Source organism: Embiotoca jacksoni, unplaced genomic scaffold, assembly GCF_022577435.1.
Source record: "Embiotoca jacksoni isolate LCO1_2020_lvr unplaced genomic scaffold, fEmbJac1.0.p SCAF_15, whole genome shotgun sequence".
In the NCBI taxonomy this organism is placed as follows: Eukaryota; Metazoa; Chordata; class Actinopteri; family Embiotocidae; genus Embiotoca; species Embiotoca jacksoni.
In genome coordinates, this window is record NW_027185285.1 from 10,681,559 (window position 1) to 10,700,965 (window position 19,407).

Below are 19,407 nucleotides of genomic sequence, written 5' to 3' on the forward strand. Positions count from 1 at the left end.
CCTGTCAAAATCAAATTCTGGAAAATATTTAACTACAACGCTGCTTTTGGTTATTAAAAAAACAAAAAGTTCGGTTCTGGGAAGTTAAATGAGAGGAATGAAAGTAGGAAGTGGGCGGAACAAGGAAGATGTGTATGTGTGTGTGTGTGTGTGTGTGTGTGTGTGTGTGCGAGAATCATCGCTCTCTCACCCGGTTGTCGCGTTCAGGTGCGCTTCACCCTCAGAGGTAAAAACTTTCTGAAGCCCGTACGATGGATTATATCAGATCAAGACGGAGTCATTTATGAAAAGAAAAAAAGTTTGGCGCACCGGTGCAGCGTTAGAGAAAAGGCTGATTAAAGTGAAAATATCGACCGACGGTAAGAGATTCAACTCTTCATCATTACAGAGGCAAGGGGTGTCGGTGCTACAGCTACCATTAACTATGGTCGTTTTATATTTTTCAAATGGTAGTCTACAATGCCTTTAGGATTACAAAAAAAAACATAGTTTTCTTAGGTTTTAGAAACATTAGATCAAGTTGGATCTTCCATATGATCTTTTATGTTGATTTTAATTTTACCTATTGCAAATTGTGGCCTTAAATAATCTGTGAGGAGCATAACTGCAGTGTGCAAAGTGACTCTTTTTTTTGGAAACCCGTGAAGTTGATACCCTCTGTGGGTGGGTAACACCAAACGAATGTGCTGCATTAGTTCCCGAGTTCAGATATTTCCATGCACTGCTGAATTTAAGGGCCACAGCGTTTAGCAGACTGACAAACTAAAAATTAATATTTGCAAATATGCAGCGCACTCAGCTCTCAGTATGTCAGCCACAGCACAAGAGGTAAGAAAAATAACCATCACTCCGACCTGATATAGGCTACGTAGAAAAACCACAATGAGTCTGCAGTGTATATCTGTTCATGGCTCAAAAGGTTTTTTTTAAGTGACTAACAACAACCCTGCTCACATGACTGTTATTCTCTTGGCTGCAGTGCAAACATACTTTTCCCCTGTTTTGCCTTAACTTATCTTCAGGCAGACTAAAATAAAGGGCAAACACTTGAAGCTTATCTCCTCCCTCAAATGTCTCATCAGCACTTTCCACCACTGATGCAAGACAAAATAAATAAACAGGGGAAAAGTGTACCAATAACAATGGTTGGTGTTGCCCCTATCCACCTGTAGCCACCCACCCAGACAGTGCAGGTACTGTGTGAGTCACACAGAGAAGCAGCAGGTACAGCGGTGATGTGTCACTCAGATGTGGCGTCACTGCGACCAGAGCCCTAATGCTCTGTCCTCAGCTAACACCACCAAGGGGAGTATTTGTTTTCACACAAGGACAGTGCACCACTCAGTGCAGCAAGACTTGAGATGAAAATTGAAAAAAAAAAAGGAAAAAAGACTGAAATTGGAGGCTTTTGTTTAGATGGGAAAATAGTGACAAGAGAGAGATGACAGAGTGTGAGTGTCCCCCTCTCACAAAGATGCTCCTCGTATCTGAAGGCTCAGGGCATGACGCAAATCGAAAATCACTCCAAATTGTCAGGCCCAGAAAAGAGAGGAAAGAAAGAAAGAAAGAATTAGAAGAAGGACAAGCAGCAAATGGAAGACACTTTCTGACTGAAGGAGGATGGAGAGAAGGAACTGTGCCAGACTGCACTTTGCAGTGTTGAAAATTAAAAAAAAAAATTGTAAGACAGATTTCCAGTCACAGAAGTGACTGACTGTGATGATAAAAAGCCAATGGAATTGATAATGAACCATCATTACCACGTTGGTGATGGATTTTTTTTTTTCATCCTCGTGCTGATGATATGAGGAGATTCACATTTATTAACAGGACAGAATCTTGGCTCTTCTGCACCAGTTTGCCTTTCTTTCTTTAATTAGATTGATGGGTCTGTTGCTTTGTGTGCCGGGAGACTCCATTCAGAGCGAATAAAACCCATGTCACACAATCGCGCACAAAAGTAGGAACAAATGGGGAGAAGAGTAAGAACCGCAAAAAAATAGATGCTTCAAGCCATTTTCATCCACTCTGTACAGGCATTGTAACTTTTATCCATTCATCCACCCACATAACAGCACTTCTTTGCTCAGCCTGTATTCAAGTCAGCAGAAAATTGTCTATTCTGGAGAAAATTGTTTGAGCCTGACTCTATAGTCTGTTTTCATTTCCCTCTTTTTTTTGTTTCTCACCTTATTCTGCACTATATTACACAGCAAGTTTCTATCGACTGTTACCTTTAATTCTCTCCTCTCTTTGTGCCTCTAAAGTTTAAGTGTCCTCATCTTTCTTTCCATGAACTAACCAATTTGTCTCAACCATTTCTTCTCCTGTCTTCTGCAGACCTCCCCCCTCTGCTCTCTTGTCATGTCTGTATCCATGAGGAACCCACCCCAGCGCCGGCGCTCCCTGGGTCCTGTCTCACCCAAACGCATCTACAGAAACCTGTCGGTCAGACTGAGGGGAGGAGAGTCATCTGTTGCTGCGGAACTGGACACACCCAAAAACCTCAGCAAGTCTGCAGATGCTGTAAGATATATTGGGTGTCATTTTAAAGGGGACGTCCTCTAGCTTGATGTCACGATGGTTGAGATTATGAGCTGACTCCGAGTCACTCTGCCCTCATGAGACCAGACAATACATTTTGGGAACACGTATCTCTTGTCTGTATTTTAATAAGCATATAGTCTACAGTGGTAAAACCTGGAGTCCTGCGTAGAGGACATCCTGCCTTTCCAGTGATATTTCAGACTGTGTCTATCACAACAAGAGTTCTAAAATCTTAGACATTAAAGGTTTTCAGTCCATCAGTATTTCTGATATTTATAACTGCTGACAAAAAATTGTGGCATTGAAAAATGCTCAGCTAACAGTTTCAATGTCCTGTTAAAGTTTGAAGTTTGAATTTTGCATTTTTTATTCTTTTTGTTGTTGTTGTTGTTGTTGTTGTCAATGTCCTAAAGGAAACCCATAAAGAATAGACAAACAATCTTTCAAAAAAATTACTATGACACAAATTTTCTTTCCAAAGGCCTATTTTATCTAATAGTAACTGAAATTGCCAAACTTTCCTGGTCTCAGGAGGCTACTGTGTGAATGAATCATCCAAGGCTGCTTTGATTCACGACTTGATTTATGTGTCTTACTGTCTCACCCAGTGCCTCTTTCTTTGTATAGCAACTCCCTTCATTCTACCAAGTAAAGTAAACCTCCCTCTTCCTCCTCACTCCTTCACCTGTCCACCCTCCCATCGCCCCGATCCCTTTCTTCTGCTCCCCATTAGTACAAGACGCTGTGGGAGGCGGTGGAAAATGAGGACACTTTGGCCGTACAAAGCCTTCTGTCCAGAGACCACACCAGCTGTGGAGGAGGAGGAGGAGGAGTAGGAGGAGGAGGAGGGGGAGGAAGCATGTGGGAGAGAGGAGAAAAGAAAGAGAAGGACTGGGAGAGGGAGAAGGAGAAAGGGGTGAACAGGGTAAGCGAGCAGGGCCTGGTGCCCCTGGATGTGGCCGCCCTTACCCACAATTCCCCTCTGCTCCATGTGCTGACGAAGGCGGGGGCCAGACATAACCCTGTTTGTAAGTCTGAAATTATAAAAAGGTAGCAGTGAATGTTTTTAAAATACTATTATAAGGTGTCAAATCAGTGCAAATCACATTCAGAATGCGTCCTTTTTCAACTGTTACCTCCCAGTGTGTCAACCCGCCGACTGGGCTCTGAAGCTGGACGCTCTGGTGGCACTGGCGGGAAAACGGGTGGAAGAGAGGAAGACGGATTTGGTGAGGAAGACGGATTTGGCGAGGAAGGCCGGCGCTGGTCCTCAGACTCAGGCTGAAGCCCACAGACACATCCGCCTCTGGAGACTCAGGCTACAGCTGTACTGCCGGATGAGGGAGAACTTCCAGAACACAGGTAAGTGGTCTTGGATCAACTGTGGCTCAGGACACAAATTCAGTCCCAGGCGTATTTATTTTTCAGTGAACTCTGTTGAACCTTTTTTTTCTAGCTCTTCTTTTCAAAGCCCTCCATCACTGGCGGCAAGACTCAGCCCAACGTCTTGCTTAAGTTTGACTGATTTCCAGTCTGGCCTCTTGTAACTCCTAACTGGCCTCTTGAAAGTCTCCCTCCTGCCCCTTTCAACTCATCCAAAATTCAACAGACCGCTGTGTCATCAGCCTTTCCAAACTCTCCCATGCGCTGCTCTCCCCTCCTGCCAGTGGCTGCCTGCGTTAGATAAAACCTTGGTGCTGGTAGATAAACGAGTTGAAATCACACCAGGAGTACCTTCAAGGCTTTTAGTGCAATCTGTGCTGCCATATCAGACCTCCTGGTTTTCTAACCTCTGCACCAACCTGCTCAAATCTTCTTCCTCTTGGCTCTCCATGGATTCAAATGCTCATGGTTTATTTTGTTAGAATTATGCTATGATGCACCTCTGTACTTTTACTTTAATGGCTCTTTATAAATTGTTTTTCCTTTGCTCTCATTTGATTTCTCTTTAAGGGTTCTCATCCATGACTGTTTTATGAGGGAAATAAGGCTCCATGATTACAAATCTCTCTGGATTCGAGTGTCCACTAAATACCTAAAATTTAAAATATACATATATTTTTGTCTGGGGCACATCACGTGCAGTGATCTATTCACTCCAGGTCACAGTTTAAGTTGAGCAAACAATAAAATCCCTTTGGACTCAAGGGGCAGAACACACCATTTTATCACATTACAGAAAGTCTGGGCTCGTGGTGAGGTTGTGTTTGTGATAATAATGAACAGCTCCCCTTGTGTCTTAAAACAACAACTTAAAACTTCAAGGGAAGAAGATCTACTCTTTATTGGTAACTCTGGTTGGTTTGATTGAGAGCAAGAAAACGACTGCAGGTTGTCTGTAGCGTTGTCGGCATGACGGATGTTTCGCTGCACAATATTAACATTTAAACTAGATACAATAAACTGTAAGCACTCAAATGTGCACAAAATAAAGCACACTGTGGGACTGCACTGTAACCTCTGTGGTTGTTGTTGTCAAATTTACTCTCTGAATTAACTGGTGCTCATTTCTAACATCAGTTTGTCTTTTTATATGTCTCATCCAGAGCTTCCCAGCCCTCCAGGTCATGTGTCCATCCTGATAACCAGCACATCATCTCTGTTTGTGGTGATCAAAGAGCCAGAAGGTAACACCACCGGGCTCATCACCCGCTACAGAGGTAGGTGGTGAATGAGAGGAATATTTTAATATGTTATGGATTGATCGCTCATAATTGGATAAATAAAGGAATTAAAAGCATATTTACTGCTTTGATCTAATATAATCAAAGTCTTGAACATGATTTAGTTTAGCAGTTATAAAATCCTTACATTTATGCATCTAGTTTCGGTTGTTTTTGCTTCTTAGTTTTACAGATCTTTTAATGTCAAACATCACAGCCAAGAGTACATTAAGCCGAGGTACAGCGAGTTCCCCAAAACTGTAAACACTCAAATCTGTAGTTCTCCCTTTTGTGGGTTTTCAGCAAAGCCAGAAAATAATCAGTCAGTGGAATTGTTTTTGTGTTCACAGTGGAATGGAGCACCTCAAACAGCTTTAAACGCATCCTCGGCTCAGCCCAAGTTACCGAGACCAAGAACCCCTCCTATATTATCAAGGGACTGACAGCAGTAAGTCATGCAGCTCACACACACTCACAGGCGAGCACAGGTCCACAGATATCAACTAACACACATGCTGGACATACACATCCAAACTCCCACGTGTAATGGTTTACACATAATCCTGCAGACACATACAATATACAGAGAACGCAGCAACTCTGGACCCGCACACACACTGTATTTATTGCTCTCCCGTCATCAACTACTGCACTGAACCACTTCCCATAAGAGAACACTTATCAACAGCCTTACTTAACCAGATGAATAAATAATGAGAGCGCTATGAGATTTCTGTTGTCCAGCACTGGATTCATAACGATAATGCTCGTTGATAACTCGATGGTCTGGTGTTTCTCCCAATACAGGGAGTGCATTACTTTGTAAGAGTGAGTGCTTACAATGTGAAAGGATGGGGTCCACCTCAGAGCTCTTCTCCAGTCAGTGCTGCCCCCTCCAGTGAGTATACTGAACTGCAAAAACTTTGATGAATGTGGGTGCTTTAAAGGGGTCTAATTCTCTTTCTCTCTGTCCCAATGCAATGAAATTACTTGACTGACATCATCTTTGTTGTGAAATAAGTGAAATCCACTCATGGATGGTAGATTAATGAAATATTAAAACAGTGGAGAATTAGAGATATCATTGTGAGCCAGTGGGCCATGCTGCCTTGAGTTTGAATTTTGCTCAATCTTTCTTGCATGCCTCTCTCACTTCCTGTTACATTACACATTATACTGTCTTCCAAAATGCCAAACAATGCTTTTAAAATGAAGAACCTATTAGTATAAATACACTGTAAGTAAGAATACAACCGTAGCAATGTTCAACATGTTGCATTATCACGATTCAACTTAAAATTCACACCCTGCTGAATAGGAGACAGTCACAGCAGCTCAGAAGGAATCAACCTAAAAACTCTCAGAGTCACAGCACACAGATGGTCTCTTAGGCAAGCACTCTTGCTTCCTAATCACCAAAACAGAAAAAGAAAGAAAGAAAAAACAAAAAAAGCAGCACTAAGGACTCCCCTGCAAATTAGTTTTTGGTGTCTTGAAGGATTTTGTCTCAAACGCATAAAATCATGAGTGACAATCTGTTTCTGTCTTTTCTTCCTGTGCAGGTTGGAGAGATTGCACCGGTGTGAAGTCCCAGCTCAGAAACCACGAGGGCCTTGTGAGGAAACTGCTGGAGGATGCTCGAGACTCACATTACAGAGGATACTGCATAGGTAACACCAGATCCTTTGTGATATATTTTGTTGCAGTTGCTCCAAAAATTTTAATGTTAAATAAGTTAAGGAAGCATTCATGTGTTTATAGAATTAGTGTTTGCAAGTTCTCCCTGTGCCCGCGTGGGTTTTCTCTGGGTATTCCTGCTTCCTCCCACCAACCAAAAGACATGCATGTCAGGTTAATTGGTGATTCTTAATTACATTACATTACATTTCATTTAGCTGACACTTTTATCCAAAGCGACTTACAATAAGTGCATTTCAACCATGAGGGTACAAAACCCAGAACAACAGGAATCAAGAAAATACAATTTCTTTAAGAAAGCCAAACTACAAAGTGCTATCAGTAAGTGCCATTTTAAGTGCTACTAAAGTTCTACTATTCAAGGTAAAGTCGGAAGAGGTGTGTTTTTAGTTTGCGGGGGAAGATGTACAGAGTTTCCGCTGTCCTGATGTCGGTGGGGAGCTCATTCCACCATTTAGGAGCCAAGACAGCAAACAGACTTGATTTTATAGAGTGTTTAGCTCGCAGTGAGGGAGCAACAAGCCGATTGGTAGAAGCAGAGCGGAGGGAGCGGGCTGGGATGTAAGGTTGGACCATGTCCTGGATGTAGACTGGACCCGATCTGTTCACAGCATGGTACGCAAGTACCAATGTTTTGAAACGGATGCGGGCAGCTACTGGTAACCAGTGAAGGGAGCGGAGGAGGAGCGGAGTAGTGTGAGTGAATTTAGGAGGTTAAAGACCAGTCGAGCTGCGGCATTCTGGATGAGCTGCAGAGGTCGGATGGCACTAACAGGTAGACCTGCCAGGAGGGAGTTACAGTAGTCTAGACGTGAGATGACCAGAGCCTGGACCAGAACCTGTGACGCCTTCTGAGTGAGAAGGGGACGTATTCTCCTGATGTTGTGCAGCATGTATCTACAGGAACGTGTCATTGTAGTGATGTTGGCAGAAAGAGAGAGTTGACTGTCGAGTGTCTCCCAGGTTCCTAGCAGTCAGGGTCGGGGATAACACAGAGTTGTCCAAGGTAATAGTCAGGTCGAGGGTGGGAGAGTCTTTCCCTGGAAGGAAGAGCAGTTCGGTCTTATCGAGGTTGATTTTCAGGTGATGTGTGGACATCCACTGAGATGTCAGTCAGGCAGGCAGAGATTCGTGCTGCTACCTGTGTTTCAGATTGGGGAAAAGAGAGGATCAGTTGGGTGTCATCAGCATAGCAGTGGTAGGAAAAGCTATGAGAGTGAATGACAGAGCCGAGAGAGTTGGTGTACAGAGAGAAGAGGAGGGGACCCAGGACGGAGCCTTGAGGGACACCAGTAGTGAGAGGACAAGGTTCAGACACAGATCCTCTCCAAGTTACCCGGTAGGTGTGGTCGTTGAGGTAGAATGAGAACAGGGAGAGAGCAGAGCCTGAGACACCGAGGTCCTGAAGGGAGGAAAGAAGGATCTGGTGGTTCACTGTGTCAAATGCAGCAGAAAGGTCAAGAAGGATCAGGACAGAGGACAGAGAGGCTGCTCTGGCAGTGTGAAGCTGCTCAGAGACAGCAAGGAGGGCCGTCTCTGTTGAGTGGCCTGCCTTGAAACCAGACTGGTGGTCAAGAAGGTTATTATGGTGGAGATAGGAGGAGAGTTGGTTAAAGATAGCTCGTTCGAGAGTTTTGGAAAGAAAGGGAAGAAGAGAGACGGGTCTGTAGTTGTTTACTTCAGCCGGGTTGAGGGGGGGTTTCTTCAGGAGAGGGTTCACTCTCGCCTCCTTCAGAGAGTTCGGGAAACAGCCAGTTGACAGAGAAGTGTTGATGAGATGGGTGAGAAAAGGAAGAAGGTCTGGAGCAATAGACTGGAGAATGTGAGATGGGATGGGGTCGAGGGGGCAGGTGGTTGGGCAGGCGGAGGTTACCAAGGTGAGAACTTGATTGGGAGACAGGGGGGTGAAAGAGGAAAGCGAAGGGGATGAAGATAAAGATGATGGACATGTAGTTACAGAAGCTGGGTTTGAAAATGAGGAGCGTATGTCATCTATCTTTTTAGTAAAGTAGTTGACAAAGTGGCTTGGTAGAAGGGTGGAGGGAGGAGGGGGAGTGGGGTCAAAGAGGTTGGCAAAGATGGAGAATAGCTTTTTGGGATTGGAAAATGAGGATTGAATTCTGGTTAGGGAGAAGGAGCTTTTGGCTGCAGAAATTGAGGCAGAGAAAGAGGAGAGGAGAGATTGATAAGTGAGCAGGTCATCAGGGTGGTTAGATTTTCCCCATTTCCTTTCTGCCGCTCTCATAGTGGCTCTCTCGGCACGCACCGAGTCAGACAACCACGGTGCTGGGGAGGACTTGTGGACCCGTCGTAACGTAAGAGGACAGAGAGAATCAAGAGAGGAAGACAGAGTAGAAAGGAGAGTGTCTGTGGCTGAGTTAGGGTGCATGAGGGAGAAAGAGTCAGTTGAAGGGAGGGCAGATAAAACAGAGGAGGCCAGAAAGGAGGGAGAGAGGGAGCGAATGTTGCGACAGACAGGTACAGAGTCTGTTGATGTGGGAGGGTTGTCGGTTTGAGAGAGTGGGAGAGTGTAAGAGATAAAGAAGTGGTCAGAGACATGAAGTGGAGTTACAGTGAGGTTAGATGTGGAGCAGTTTCTGGTGAAAATATAGTCCAGGTGGTTACCGGCTTTGTGAGTAGGAGGGGAAGGACTGAGTGAGACAGCAAAGGAAGACAGTAAGAGCAAAAGGCAATTGCCCGTCGGTGTAAACGTGAGTGTGAATGGTTGTCTGCTTCTGTCCGTGTTGGCCCTGTGATGGATTGACGACTTGTCCAGGGTGTGCCCTTTATTCGCCTTAAATCAGCAAGGATAGACTCCGTTGACCCTGTGACCCTGTAGATAATGGATAGAAGGATGGATGGATAAAATTCCATTTGTATTTATTGCCACTGTGTTTTGCCACAATGTTGACATTACAGTGACATTAATACAAAAAACAAATTTACCTCGATTGCAAATTTTGTGTCTCTTGAAGCGATAAAATCAAAGTCTTAATTTACTATGAATGTCTATTATTTGTTCCTCCTGTAAAAACACTCTATCATGCACGAATAATAAAAGAAATGAATTAGAGAATCCACCCTCTTCTTTGTATAATGCCTGCTTTCATGTCTGCCCACGCCACTGTCTAGTATCTGAAGGAAATGCATTTAAATCCTGTATGGTGCTCTTCAGATGGTGTTCCAGTACGACAGAACTGAAATGAAATGTTTATATTTTCCAAGTAACGTAGGTGGACAAGAGTTTTCACCTTATTTTCTGTTGTGATGTATTAAATGCCGGAAAATATAATGAAGATCACTTTACAGAATTTTATTTCTACTTCACGCCATCAGCAGCATGCACTGTACGCATCCATTCTACTCCATACAGGGAAACCCATTTCACCGCCTTCGCCCAGTCAAACATATTGTGCGTGCAGAGTGAATGTATTCTGGCAGATAAAGTGATTTTCATCCAGTCTGATCCTCCTCTCCACAGAGAGCTCTAAGCCCCAGAGTCCCAGCAAGCGTCTGTCAGTGTCTCGAGGCATCAAACAACTGTTCCAGTCCGCCACCAAGTTTGTTCGTCTCCTACAGAGGTAGCGCTCCATCTATCTTTGCTGTCCCACTGTGCCTCGGGGGTATTGAGAAGAACGGATTAAATGTGATGCCATTACAGCAGAGTAGACGACGAGTCCAAACAATTATCTGCTACAGTTATTGAAAAGAACAGTAGTCACATTAGAGCGGCTGTAGCTTCAAGACGAGTGAGGAGATCGTTTGAACACGATGATGGTTGAAATCACTGGACTGTAGCAGGTGACTGATAAGAGTTTCTCCCGGCCTTAAGAGATCAAAGGACCACACTCACCAGAATCAGTATTTAATTATCAATCAAAAGTCCCACTTAGGATAGGGTGTTACTCCATGAATATGAACTATCACATTGTTTTTATAAAGTAGTTGAACTTTGAACAGATTATTCACAACACTAAACATAATTTGCATAAGTTAAAATAAGGTCAATTGTTATTTACAGTTGACAGTGTTTGGAAAATTGAGGTTTCCTACTGGACTATGATGTCGGTTGCTGAAATTAGTTTTCATGCTTTTACTTTACACGAGTGATTATAGGCTGTTTTGAAAGATGAATATTCTCTGATGTTGGTCTTATATTTATCTGATGAGACAGTTTGAAAATCCATTGGGCCATGTAAAAAATAAACAGCTATCAATCTATGAAGTTGCATTTATAAAGTGTCACCCAAAAGCAATAACTTTGTAGTTTCTGATAATATTTGAGTCCATATAGACGTGTGAAAGTAGTCTGTCTCTGTAATACAGAGGTATAGTAATAATTTTTTTCTGACTTTGTCTGTGTTCTCCTCTTTATGTGGTCCATCTCATGTTGATGTCAACAGGGGTGTGTACCTGGCAACTGTGTTCTACCACAAGGAGAACATCCTACTAACGGCTGAAGATCAGATCCCACTGGTGGAGATCCAGTACTGCTCCACCTCCATCACCCATGACTTCCTTTGGTTTGCCAAGGTGAGCTGTTGGCAGACACATGTACATATATGTTAATTCAACATATACTGACTTACATTTTAATAAGGAGAAATCATTAGGAGTGGAAAACAATTTATTGAAGGAATGACACTTTGACTTTTTGGCGGTTATACTCCCATGATGAGAGGTCGCTTTGTAGTGTGATGTCCCAAATGGATGTAGGCGATAGGAGAGGAGCACCGGGAGCCTAGACGCTTAAGATGGTGTAGTGGAGTATACAGATTTCAAAATTTGTGTTTATGTAGCGCCAAATCTCCAAATAAGTCCTGTCAGTGCACTTAAGAAAGAAAACCAACAAATCCCACATGAGCAACAGCTGGGAGGAAAAAAAACTCCCTTTCAACAGGAAGAAACCTCCGACAGAACCAGGCCTAAGAGGTGACCGGTCATCTGCCTCGACCGGTTGGGGTAAGGGGAGATCAGAGATGACTGATGGGAAATTGGGTGGAGGCTCCCAGGAAAACCAGACATATCAGGTGCTGATGAGGAGGAGGAGGAGGGTGGCTCATTCGAAGGTCTGAAAGGCAGAATGACAGAATTAAGATGATATTTAAAGAACAGAGACGAAAAACTGATTGGCTAAAAACCACAGGCAAAGAGATCATTGGGCAAACATGGTGACAACAAGATTATGAATGAGTGATCTGACAGCGTGGGAAAGCGGAAGTGACACAGAAGATGGCAACGCAGGATTCATTCACAGAGGTGGAATCAAACCATAACACGAGGTTACTAATCTTCCTCATTGAACTTGCATAAAAACTTCATTTTGAACACAGTCAATATAGACAGAACATGTAATTGGCCAATTGTCATATTTATTAGGCCTACAAATGTAGTTATTGATAACGAAGGCTATGGACTTATCTGTGTGGTTTGCAGCTTCAAATTAAATATATTTTTGTCTTGCAGTTGTCCTGCGCATGGCAGCAAGTGCCCTGGCTCCAGCAGGGCCTCTCCTCCGCTCACTCATCTCCCTCCTCCCTCCTTCAGAACAGGCACAACATTTTAAGAGCTGTTTCCCAGCTGCAGGTATGACGTTAAGCAGCTTACTGTTGAGATAAGAAGCATCAAAATGAGTTAATTGCCATTTTAATTGCCTCTTTACATCCCTTCTTTTTCCTCCTCCTTCGTCTTTTCTTATTTTTGCCAGGCGTGCCTCAATCATGCTACATACCTGCACCAACAGAACTTGTGTTTCGCTCCGTTAATCCCTCATATCCTCATATTTATTCATTTTCATGTTCCTGTTTTACCACATTTCTCTGCCGTCAGTCTTCTCTGGGAACGATGGATCTGGGCCAAGTGTACTACGAGCCACTGAAAGACCGGCAGGGAAACGTACTACTAGTGACTCTTAAGGAATTCTCAAACCCGCCCAGGTAAGAAAAAGTCTCATGTTGCAGTCTGTTAACACCTCTCAAACATTTTTCTACTGCCCACCCAAAGCAGACAGCTTTAAATAAAGGCTTTAACCTCTTTCTTCACATTTTCAAATTTCATTGAATTTTCAATCATTCTACAAGACATTTTTCAATCAAATCAATTTTCCTTGCTCAGTGGAGATAATAACCTGTTCAGGCATCAGGCTGAGCTTATTTAGCCCATTGCTGAGGGACGTTTTACTGGCCTGAATCAATCATTTTTTCCCCCACTGGTGGTTCCGTGTGGCTGCATTTAATTTGTCCCTCACTTGTCTGCTGCAGCCCTCCTGACCCTCCACTGCACTGGATGCCTCTGGCCCGGCTGGAAAAGAACCGCAGCAGAACTCCTCTGCTGCCTGAGCCCACTGCCATGGACATGCTCTACGAGCAGCTCAAGGTGAACCTGAGTTTGTGTTTGTCTGAAAGAAAGACAAACATAGGGCCGCATCACAGACACAACAAGCAGCAGCCACGTGCAGCAAAATGTATTGAGCGCTGAACCATGATTGTATCTCCTGTTCTAATCTGAAAAGCACTGGAGTTCATTTAGCAAGTACAAACTAAGTAAGCTAACAAAACTGAAAACCAAAACGAGGCACAGCAAATACAAAGCATCATAACATTTTGCATTTTGTTAACATGCACCTTTACTGTTTCTCTCTGTTCTCCAGGAGAAGTTGTCCTTCCACAGGCACAGTATTCAGCGGGCCCAGCCGGGTCTGTACGTGGGCATCCTGAAACTCTGCAGCTCAGTAGAACAGATCAGGGTCCTGGTCCCTCAGAGGCTCCCCAATGTGCTCTGCCACACACGGATCCGACACAATGCCCACGTGTCCCGGTAACTCACTTTGATCATGTGATATACAACGTACTTTGCTGGTTCCTGCACATACTGGTGCACACAAATGATCTGGATTGTCTCTGCAGTGACATCTGTCCTCACTTATCCTGCCTTTCATAGCACTGTTTTGTTATCTGTATTGTCCCTGTGTGACAGAGAGGAGTGGGCGTGGCTCCAGAGTCATATTTACACTGCAACCACTGGCAGTGTGCAGAACCTGTTGAGCGGTGAGGATGAGGGTCTGATGGAGAACAGCGGGCTGGTGGAGTTCGTCAGGTCTCTGAGAGCAGCGGTCACACACCTCCTGACGAAGCTCAACATCCCCCTCTACAGGGTAAACATGGTTTCAAACAGCCACAACGAAATAATTCTTCTTTTAGACTCTTACGTTATTTATTATTTAGGAAGGAGAACATGTTTGAGCCTTTTTGGTTCGTCAGTTTTTATATTGTTTTACAATGGCTCTGGTCGACTTCCTGGTCAAAATGTATCCAGGCCTATAGCCTTATGTAGATTTTTCCAACATTTACTTGTTATAATATCAGAACATATCTTTATAAGTGTATGTGCTGCACCACTGTATCTCTGACAGGCGTACCAGTATGGTGTGTACACCCGGGAGCTGGTGCAGTTTGGAGAGAAGCTGTCCATACTGCTGCTGCTGCCTCCCAGTGAGGACTTCAGCTCCAGTTACTGGCCCCTTGTGGGGACCAAGGAGCCGGGCCTCACCATGCCTCTGCAGATCTTTGAGCTCGGTAAGTGGAGAGCAGTAATTACACTGGATCGGTCTCCCAATAGTACCACAGTGTTCACCTAGCAGTGCTGAGAAAAAAGGGCCCTCAAACAGGGAACTGAGAGAATATGTCACTGGGACTACTTTGGACCTCAAGGTTGAACCATAAAACCTGGCAGGGAAACCTGTTTTTTAATTTTTTTTTATTAAGAACAACACTGAACATTAGTACTTCATAAGAAAAAAGTGACAGATTTCATTTGATTTGGCATACACCTAATTAAGATCAATAAATGTGTCTCATCTTCAAAGGAACTAAAGGGAAAAAAACAACTTTAAAACCCACAAATTGTATTTCAACCATTGCCAATTTGTTTGGAAAATGTAAAAGCATGAAGCACACTAATCTTTTGGTCTACTGAAAATGACTCATTTTTGTTGTTTATCTTATCTAATTAGAGCTTTGATCGTCCTTTCTATCCACATGTTAGTTAGATTTGTTTTCATTCTAATTTAAATCCATCTTTCTTTCTGGTCCTTCTTGAAAACTCCCACATTAAACGTATGATAAAGTGCACTAATGACTTCTGAGCGCTTTCTTTTCTGGGCTTTGATGTAGTGATTTGTCTTTCGTCTCATTGACCAGTTCACTTATGGACGTACGAGCGGGACTTCCTCTCCCAGTACTGCCAGGCCTGGGTAAGGCTGGAGCTGGACACTCATCTGGCCCAGCAGGCTCTGCGGGAGGCGCTGGACACCAAGGAGGTGCAGGAAGCCCGCGAGCGGCTCAACCACATCACTGAGCTGAGCCAGGTAAGCGCGTTAAAGTCTGTGATTCTTTTTCCGAATCTCTTCTTCTGTGATAAATAAAAATGTATTGAGGGAAATAAAGAAGAGAGAGACTAAGGTCTTTACTTGCTGTGCATTTGATTAAAGCCTGTTGCTCTTTCTTTACTGCTGTCTCTTTAGCGTCTGGATGTGGTGTGGAGGGATGCCCGCTGGATTATGGACTGTCTGCAGTGTGTTCGGTCCAAGCAGTGGGTGGGAGCAGTGCCTCTAGGCCTGGTGATGGGAGGAGACCCACCACCATGTCCTGATGGTGAGGAGGAGGAGGAGCAGAGTTTGACTGCCAGACTGACATGGCCCCATCGCATACAAGCACAGAGAACCATTACAGGTACTGTCAGGATGTAGGTGTACAGGAACAAGCCTTTAATTATATTAGAGTGCCATTTCAAGGAGTGAGCCAGCAGCAAGAAAACAAAATCTGACAGGTTAACAGCACAGTTAAATAATACCTATAGTCTGTGCTGCTGTGACCATGTTTAAACATCTACAGCCACTGTTTTACTTATGACTAATGTTGTGATTTATACTTTTATTATGTTATTTTGATCATTTTAACCTGTAAAGCATCTATGAGTATCTTGAAAAGTGCTATGTAAATGAATTGTATTATTATTATTATTATTACTACAGGAACCATTTAAGGACGTTAAGAAAGTTAGTTTTTCTTCAAAGCTACAAAATGTTATTTAAACTTTGTAGACCTGATGCTCAACAACATGGATATATACTGAATGCAAAATAACCCATGTTCCCATTTTTAAATAAGACTACTATAATTAAAAGACCTACCATAAATTCACCCCTTTTTTCTTTAAATGTCATGAGATTAATTTATAATAAATCACTGGAAGAAGCTGCTGTTGAATGTAAACTTGGCCAATCAACAGAAAATACTGTTTGTATAATATTTAAACTGTTTGAAGGCAAATTGAAGGCGGATTTAAAACATAAGACACCCTTTATAAAAGAAAATGCTCCCCTTTCTCTATCAAAAAAACTTCTGCTGTAAAAAGCAACTCTAAATTTGAGCACAGATGATGCTGTAAATCAAGAATTAATACATTCCCTCTTTGTTTCTCGTCGCCCTCTCAGAGAGTTTAGTCAACGTGACTCCGGCAAACGTCGTCACTGCCGAGGTCTCGGCTCCAGGAGGAATCATGGTCATCCCCGAAGAGGCTGTACTGGTGTTAATGGAGGGCGTGGCGAAGGGAGGGTACCCTGTAGACATCTCCGCCCAGTCCACTGCAGACCTAACGAGCATCGGTCAGACTGAATTAGCATCCGCGAGCGCTTTGATAGAGTCTGGACTGGAGCCTGCTGCTGTTGCACAGATGGAAGTTGGGTATACAGTTTTGGACACACAGGAGACTTACAGCATGGAACAGGACTTTCCTCCCAGCATCACCAAGGTAATCCGGCCAATGGAGATGGCAGAGTTGGTGGACATTTTGCCTACGCTAAGTCTTATTGAGGAGGAGAACCCCACTGGCCCGTCCACACCATCTGTAATGGACATGCTGCAAAGCTTTGGACTGGGGATCAGTGAGAGCAACACCTTCTTTGAAATGGGGAATTCAGACTTGATGAGTGAAGGTGGGGGCCTCTCACAGCCCGACCCGCGCTACAACAACAGCAGCAACATGAGCGAGACGCACTGTGAGAGCACGCTGCCACAAGAGCAAGACACAGCGACCTCCAATGCTACTGGGAACACCACAGATGGTGATGTTCCTATTGTGGGCTGGGATTTTCCTCCAGAGGATGCAGAAACTCAGCAGGTTCCCAGAAATGGAGAGTGCTTCCCTGTGAGAAACCGGGTGGAGTGGGAAAGAACCTCCGACAGCTCATCCTGATGTCGACTCAAACATCAGCCTGCTTTGAACTTGAATTTAAAATATCAACAGGCTACAGCGCACTCCCAGTTAGAGATGACTTGATTCCTGACTGTCAATCAGCGTCTGCTCAGTCAGTGTTACCTGTTGTGGAAAATTGAAGATTTAGATTAAAGGACATTCAAACAGAACCTCATTTAAGACATTATTGCAGCAGATAAAGATAATTGAAAAAGAAAGACGCCATAACAAGACTGATATGTGAGGTTTTTTGCACAGCTCTCAGCCTGCAGTTGATCTTCTCTAATATTAAGTCTATTACACTTTGTAAGGTGAAATTAAGCTCTACTTTTAAAAGTCACATTGCTGCTTGTTGGAGCTACAAACAAAGAAAATCATATAATTCAGTCAAATAATAATGAATAATCATAGTTCTGTTTAGGTTTTCTGTATAAACACTTGTGGCATTTAATTACATACTTTGCCAGTACCATCCAAATTTAATTTAAGCTGAAGCCCAATTCAGAAAAGAAAAGTCTGAACATAAAATTTGGGAAGTCAACTTGTGAAAAATAAATGTAGGATTTTTTGTTAAGTTTTATTGTATTTTCACAAATATTGCTCACTTTAATATCTTATTCAAAAGATAGTTTAAAAAACACTTTTATTAAACAGGTCTCTTCTATTTATTTTTCCGCATTTACCTACTCAGTATACGTGTGGCAAGAAAACAATGGTTCCTTCAAGGAAATAAAGAAATGAACTGAAGGCACACTAAAAAGGTGAGAACACAAAGTAGCATCTAATAGTTATTTGATTTCATTGTGTATTACCACAGGTCATAATATTATGGAAGTACAATAAATGATAGGATTAAGTGGGTTTGCAGCTTTGCAGGCCAAAACTACCCCATTATTATACTGTAGTATTAACTGTATTGTTAATTAAACAACATTTAAACATCATGAACACTTGGATAACAAACTTTCCAGGTGGTTTGCATGTCTCCTACTTCTGTTTCCAAATCTGTAACTTTTAGGTTTAAAGGCTCTGCACAGCTGTGCTGCACTCTGACAGCTGTCAACACACCTCTGCGTGTTTGATATCCTCTCACTCTTCAGTTGTACTTGTTGAAGTAGGACAAATCCATCATAGCTTAAAGTAATTTTCAAGCAGAGTCTAATCAACTAGATTGCAAACGCTTGTTTAATGCTAGAGGATGTGTAATTAGCTACATGGGTTATTAATGATGCACGCACACACTGGAGATTAGTGGGTTGTTACATAAATCACATCCTATTCTTCTGTTGAAGTAAAAATATGGGGGCATCAGTTTTGGAGAATATTTAGTTTTACAAGACAATCTAGTTTAACAATCTGCTGAGAGCTCCCCACTGATGAGTTAGCGATTATATGTAGATAGACTTTATAACCACATACAAAGTGGGATATGTTCAAATTGTAATTAACAAAGAGCCAGTCCTGACAAACACTGAGAAGTTACTGATTAGGAGATCAAAGCAGAGTGTATGGAAATTCAGTGCATTAAGATAGGAAAGCATTTATGTTATTAATGTAGTTCAGTGGAAATGCATTGATCCTACATCAGTTGAAACGATGGCTGGTCAACCTCTACAAGCGTGCAGTCATTAAACATGTCGTTGGTAAACGTCACTGACTCTATATTTGTTTCAATTGTCATGAGTCAGTATGTGTGCATACACAACTGTCACTGAAAACATTATTGGGTGAGTTGGTTCATGTGATATGAAAGGCCACTTTAAACCGTGGTATGTCTCAGTAATTTCACAGCTTCCATAAAACTAGAGAAGCTTATCAGCTTATTAGGAAATATTATGCGAAAGTGATGAAATTTTACTTTGTCTCCAATTTGACTGGATGCATATGGCTAGATGAGTGTTCACTGCCCTTTAGTGGTCAAAATGAGTACCTGCAATAACAATAAATTAAATCTGTGGTTAATATCTAAACATTGGGACTGTATAATTTGTGATCATTTTTTTTTGTGCCATTCTGTGGTACAGCTATGTGTTTACATCTGATTGGAAAATAGATTTTTACATTACATCACATTTCATTTAGCTGACGCTTTTATCCAAAGCGATTTACAATAAGTGCATTTCAACCATGAGGGTACAAAACCCAGAACAACAGGAAGATTTAATGCAAAAACTTTCTAGCAGCTATTAGCTTGACTACTTCTTTCTTAATAAATGTTGTTTCTTAATAAACTTTATGTTATGTT

The 19,407-nt window shown here is 42.7% G+C and overlaps 1 protein-coding gene across 1 annotated transcript; it reads left to right on the forward strand.

Moving 5' to 3' along the window:
* Nucleotides 1-204: 204 nt before the first annotated feature.
* LOC138198216 (ankyrin repeat and fibronectin type-III domain-containing protein 1) lies at nt 205-19,352 on the forward strand. Its single transcript, XM_069149497.1, has 19 exons — nt 205-359; nt 2,341-2,526; nt 3,281-3,575; nt 3,691-3,909; nt 5,094-5,207; nt 5,561-5,658; nt 6,018-6,108; nt 6,773-6,880; nt 10,390-10,489; nt 11,312-11,441; nt 12,375-12,494; nt 12,738-12,844; nt 13,169-13,283; nt 13,558-13,724; nt 13,884-14,061; nt 14,320-14,482; nt 15,107-15,273; nt 15,430-15,637; nt 16,402-19,352. Exons 2-19 carry the CDS (start codon nt 2,365-2,367, stop codon nt 17,160-17,162), a joined length of 3,303 nt encoding a protein of 1,100 aa, XP_069005598.1. The 5' UTR covers nt 205-359; nt 2,341-2,364; the 3' UTR covers nt 17,163-19,352.
* Nucleotides 19,353-19,407: the final 55 nt, after the last annotated feature.

What these genes read in the sequence shown, in the direction of transcription:
- LOC138198216 (XM_069149497.1), top strand. Translation starts at nt 2,365, where the DNA reads ATGTCTGTATCCATGAGGAACCCACCCCAGCGCCGGCGCTCCCTGGGT. An exon ending in ACTTCCTTTGGTTTGCCAAG is followed by an intron (nt 11,442 to 12,374) that starts GTGAGCTGTTGG and finishes TTTGTCTTGCAG; the next exon opens with TTGTCCTGCGCATGGCAGCA. An exon ending in TCAACATCCCCCTCTACAGG is followed by an intron (nt 14,062 to 14,319) that starts GTAAACATGGTT and finishes TATCTCTGACAG; the next exon opens with GCGTACCAGTATGGTGTGTA.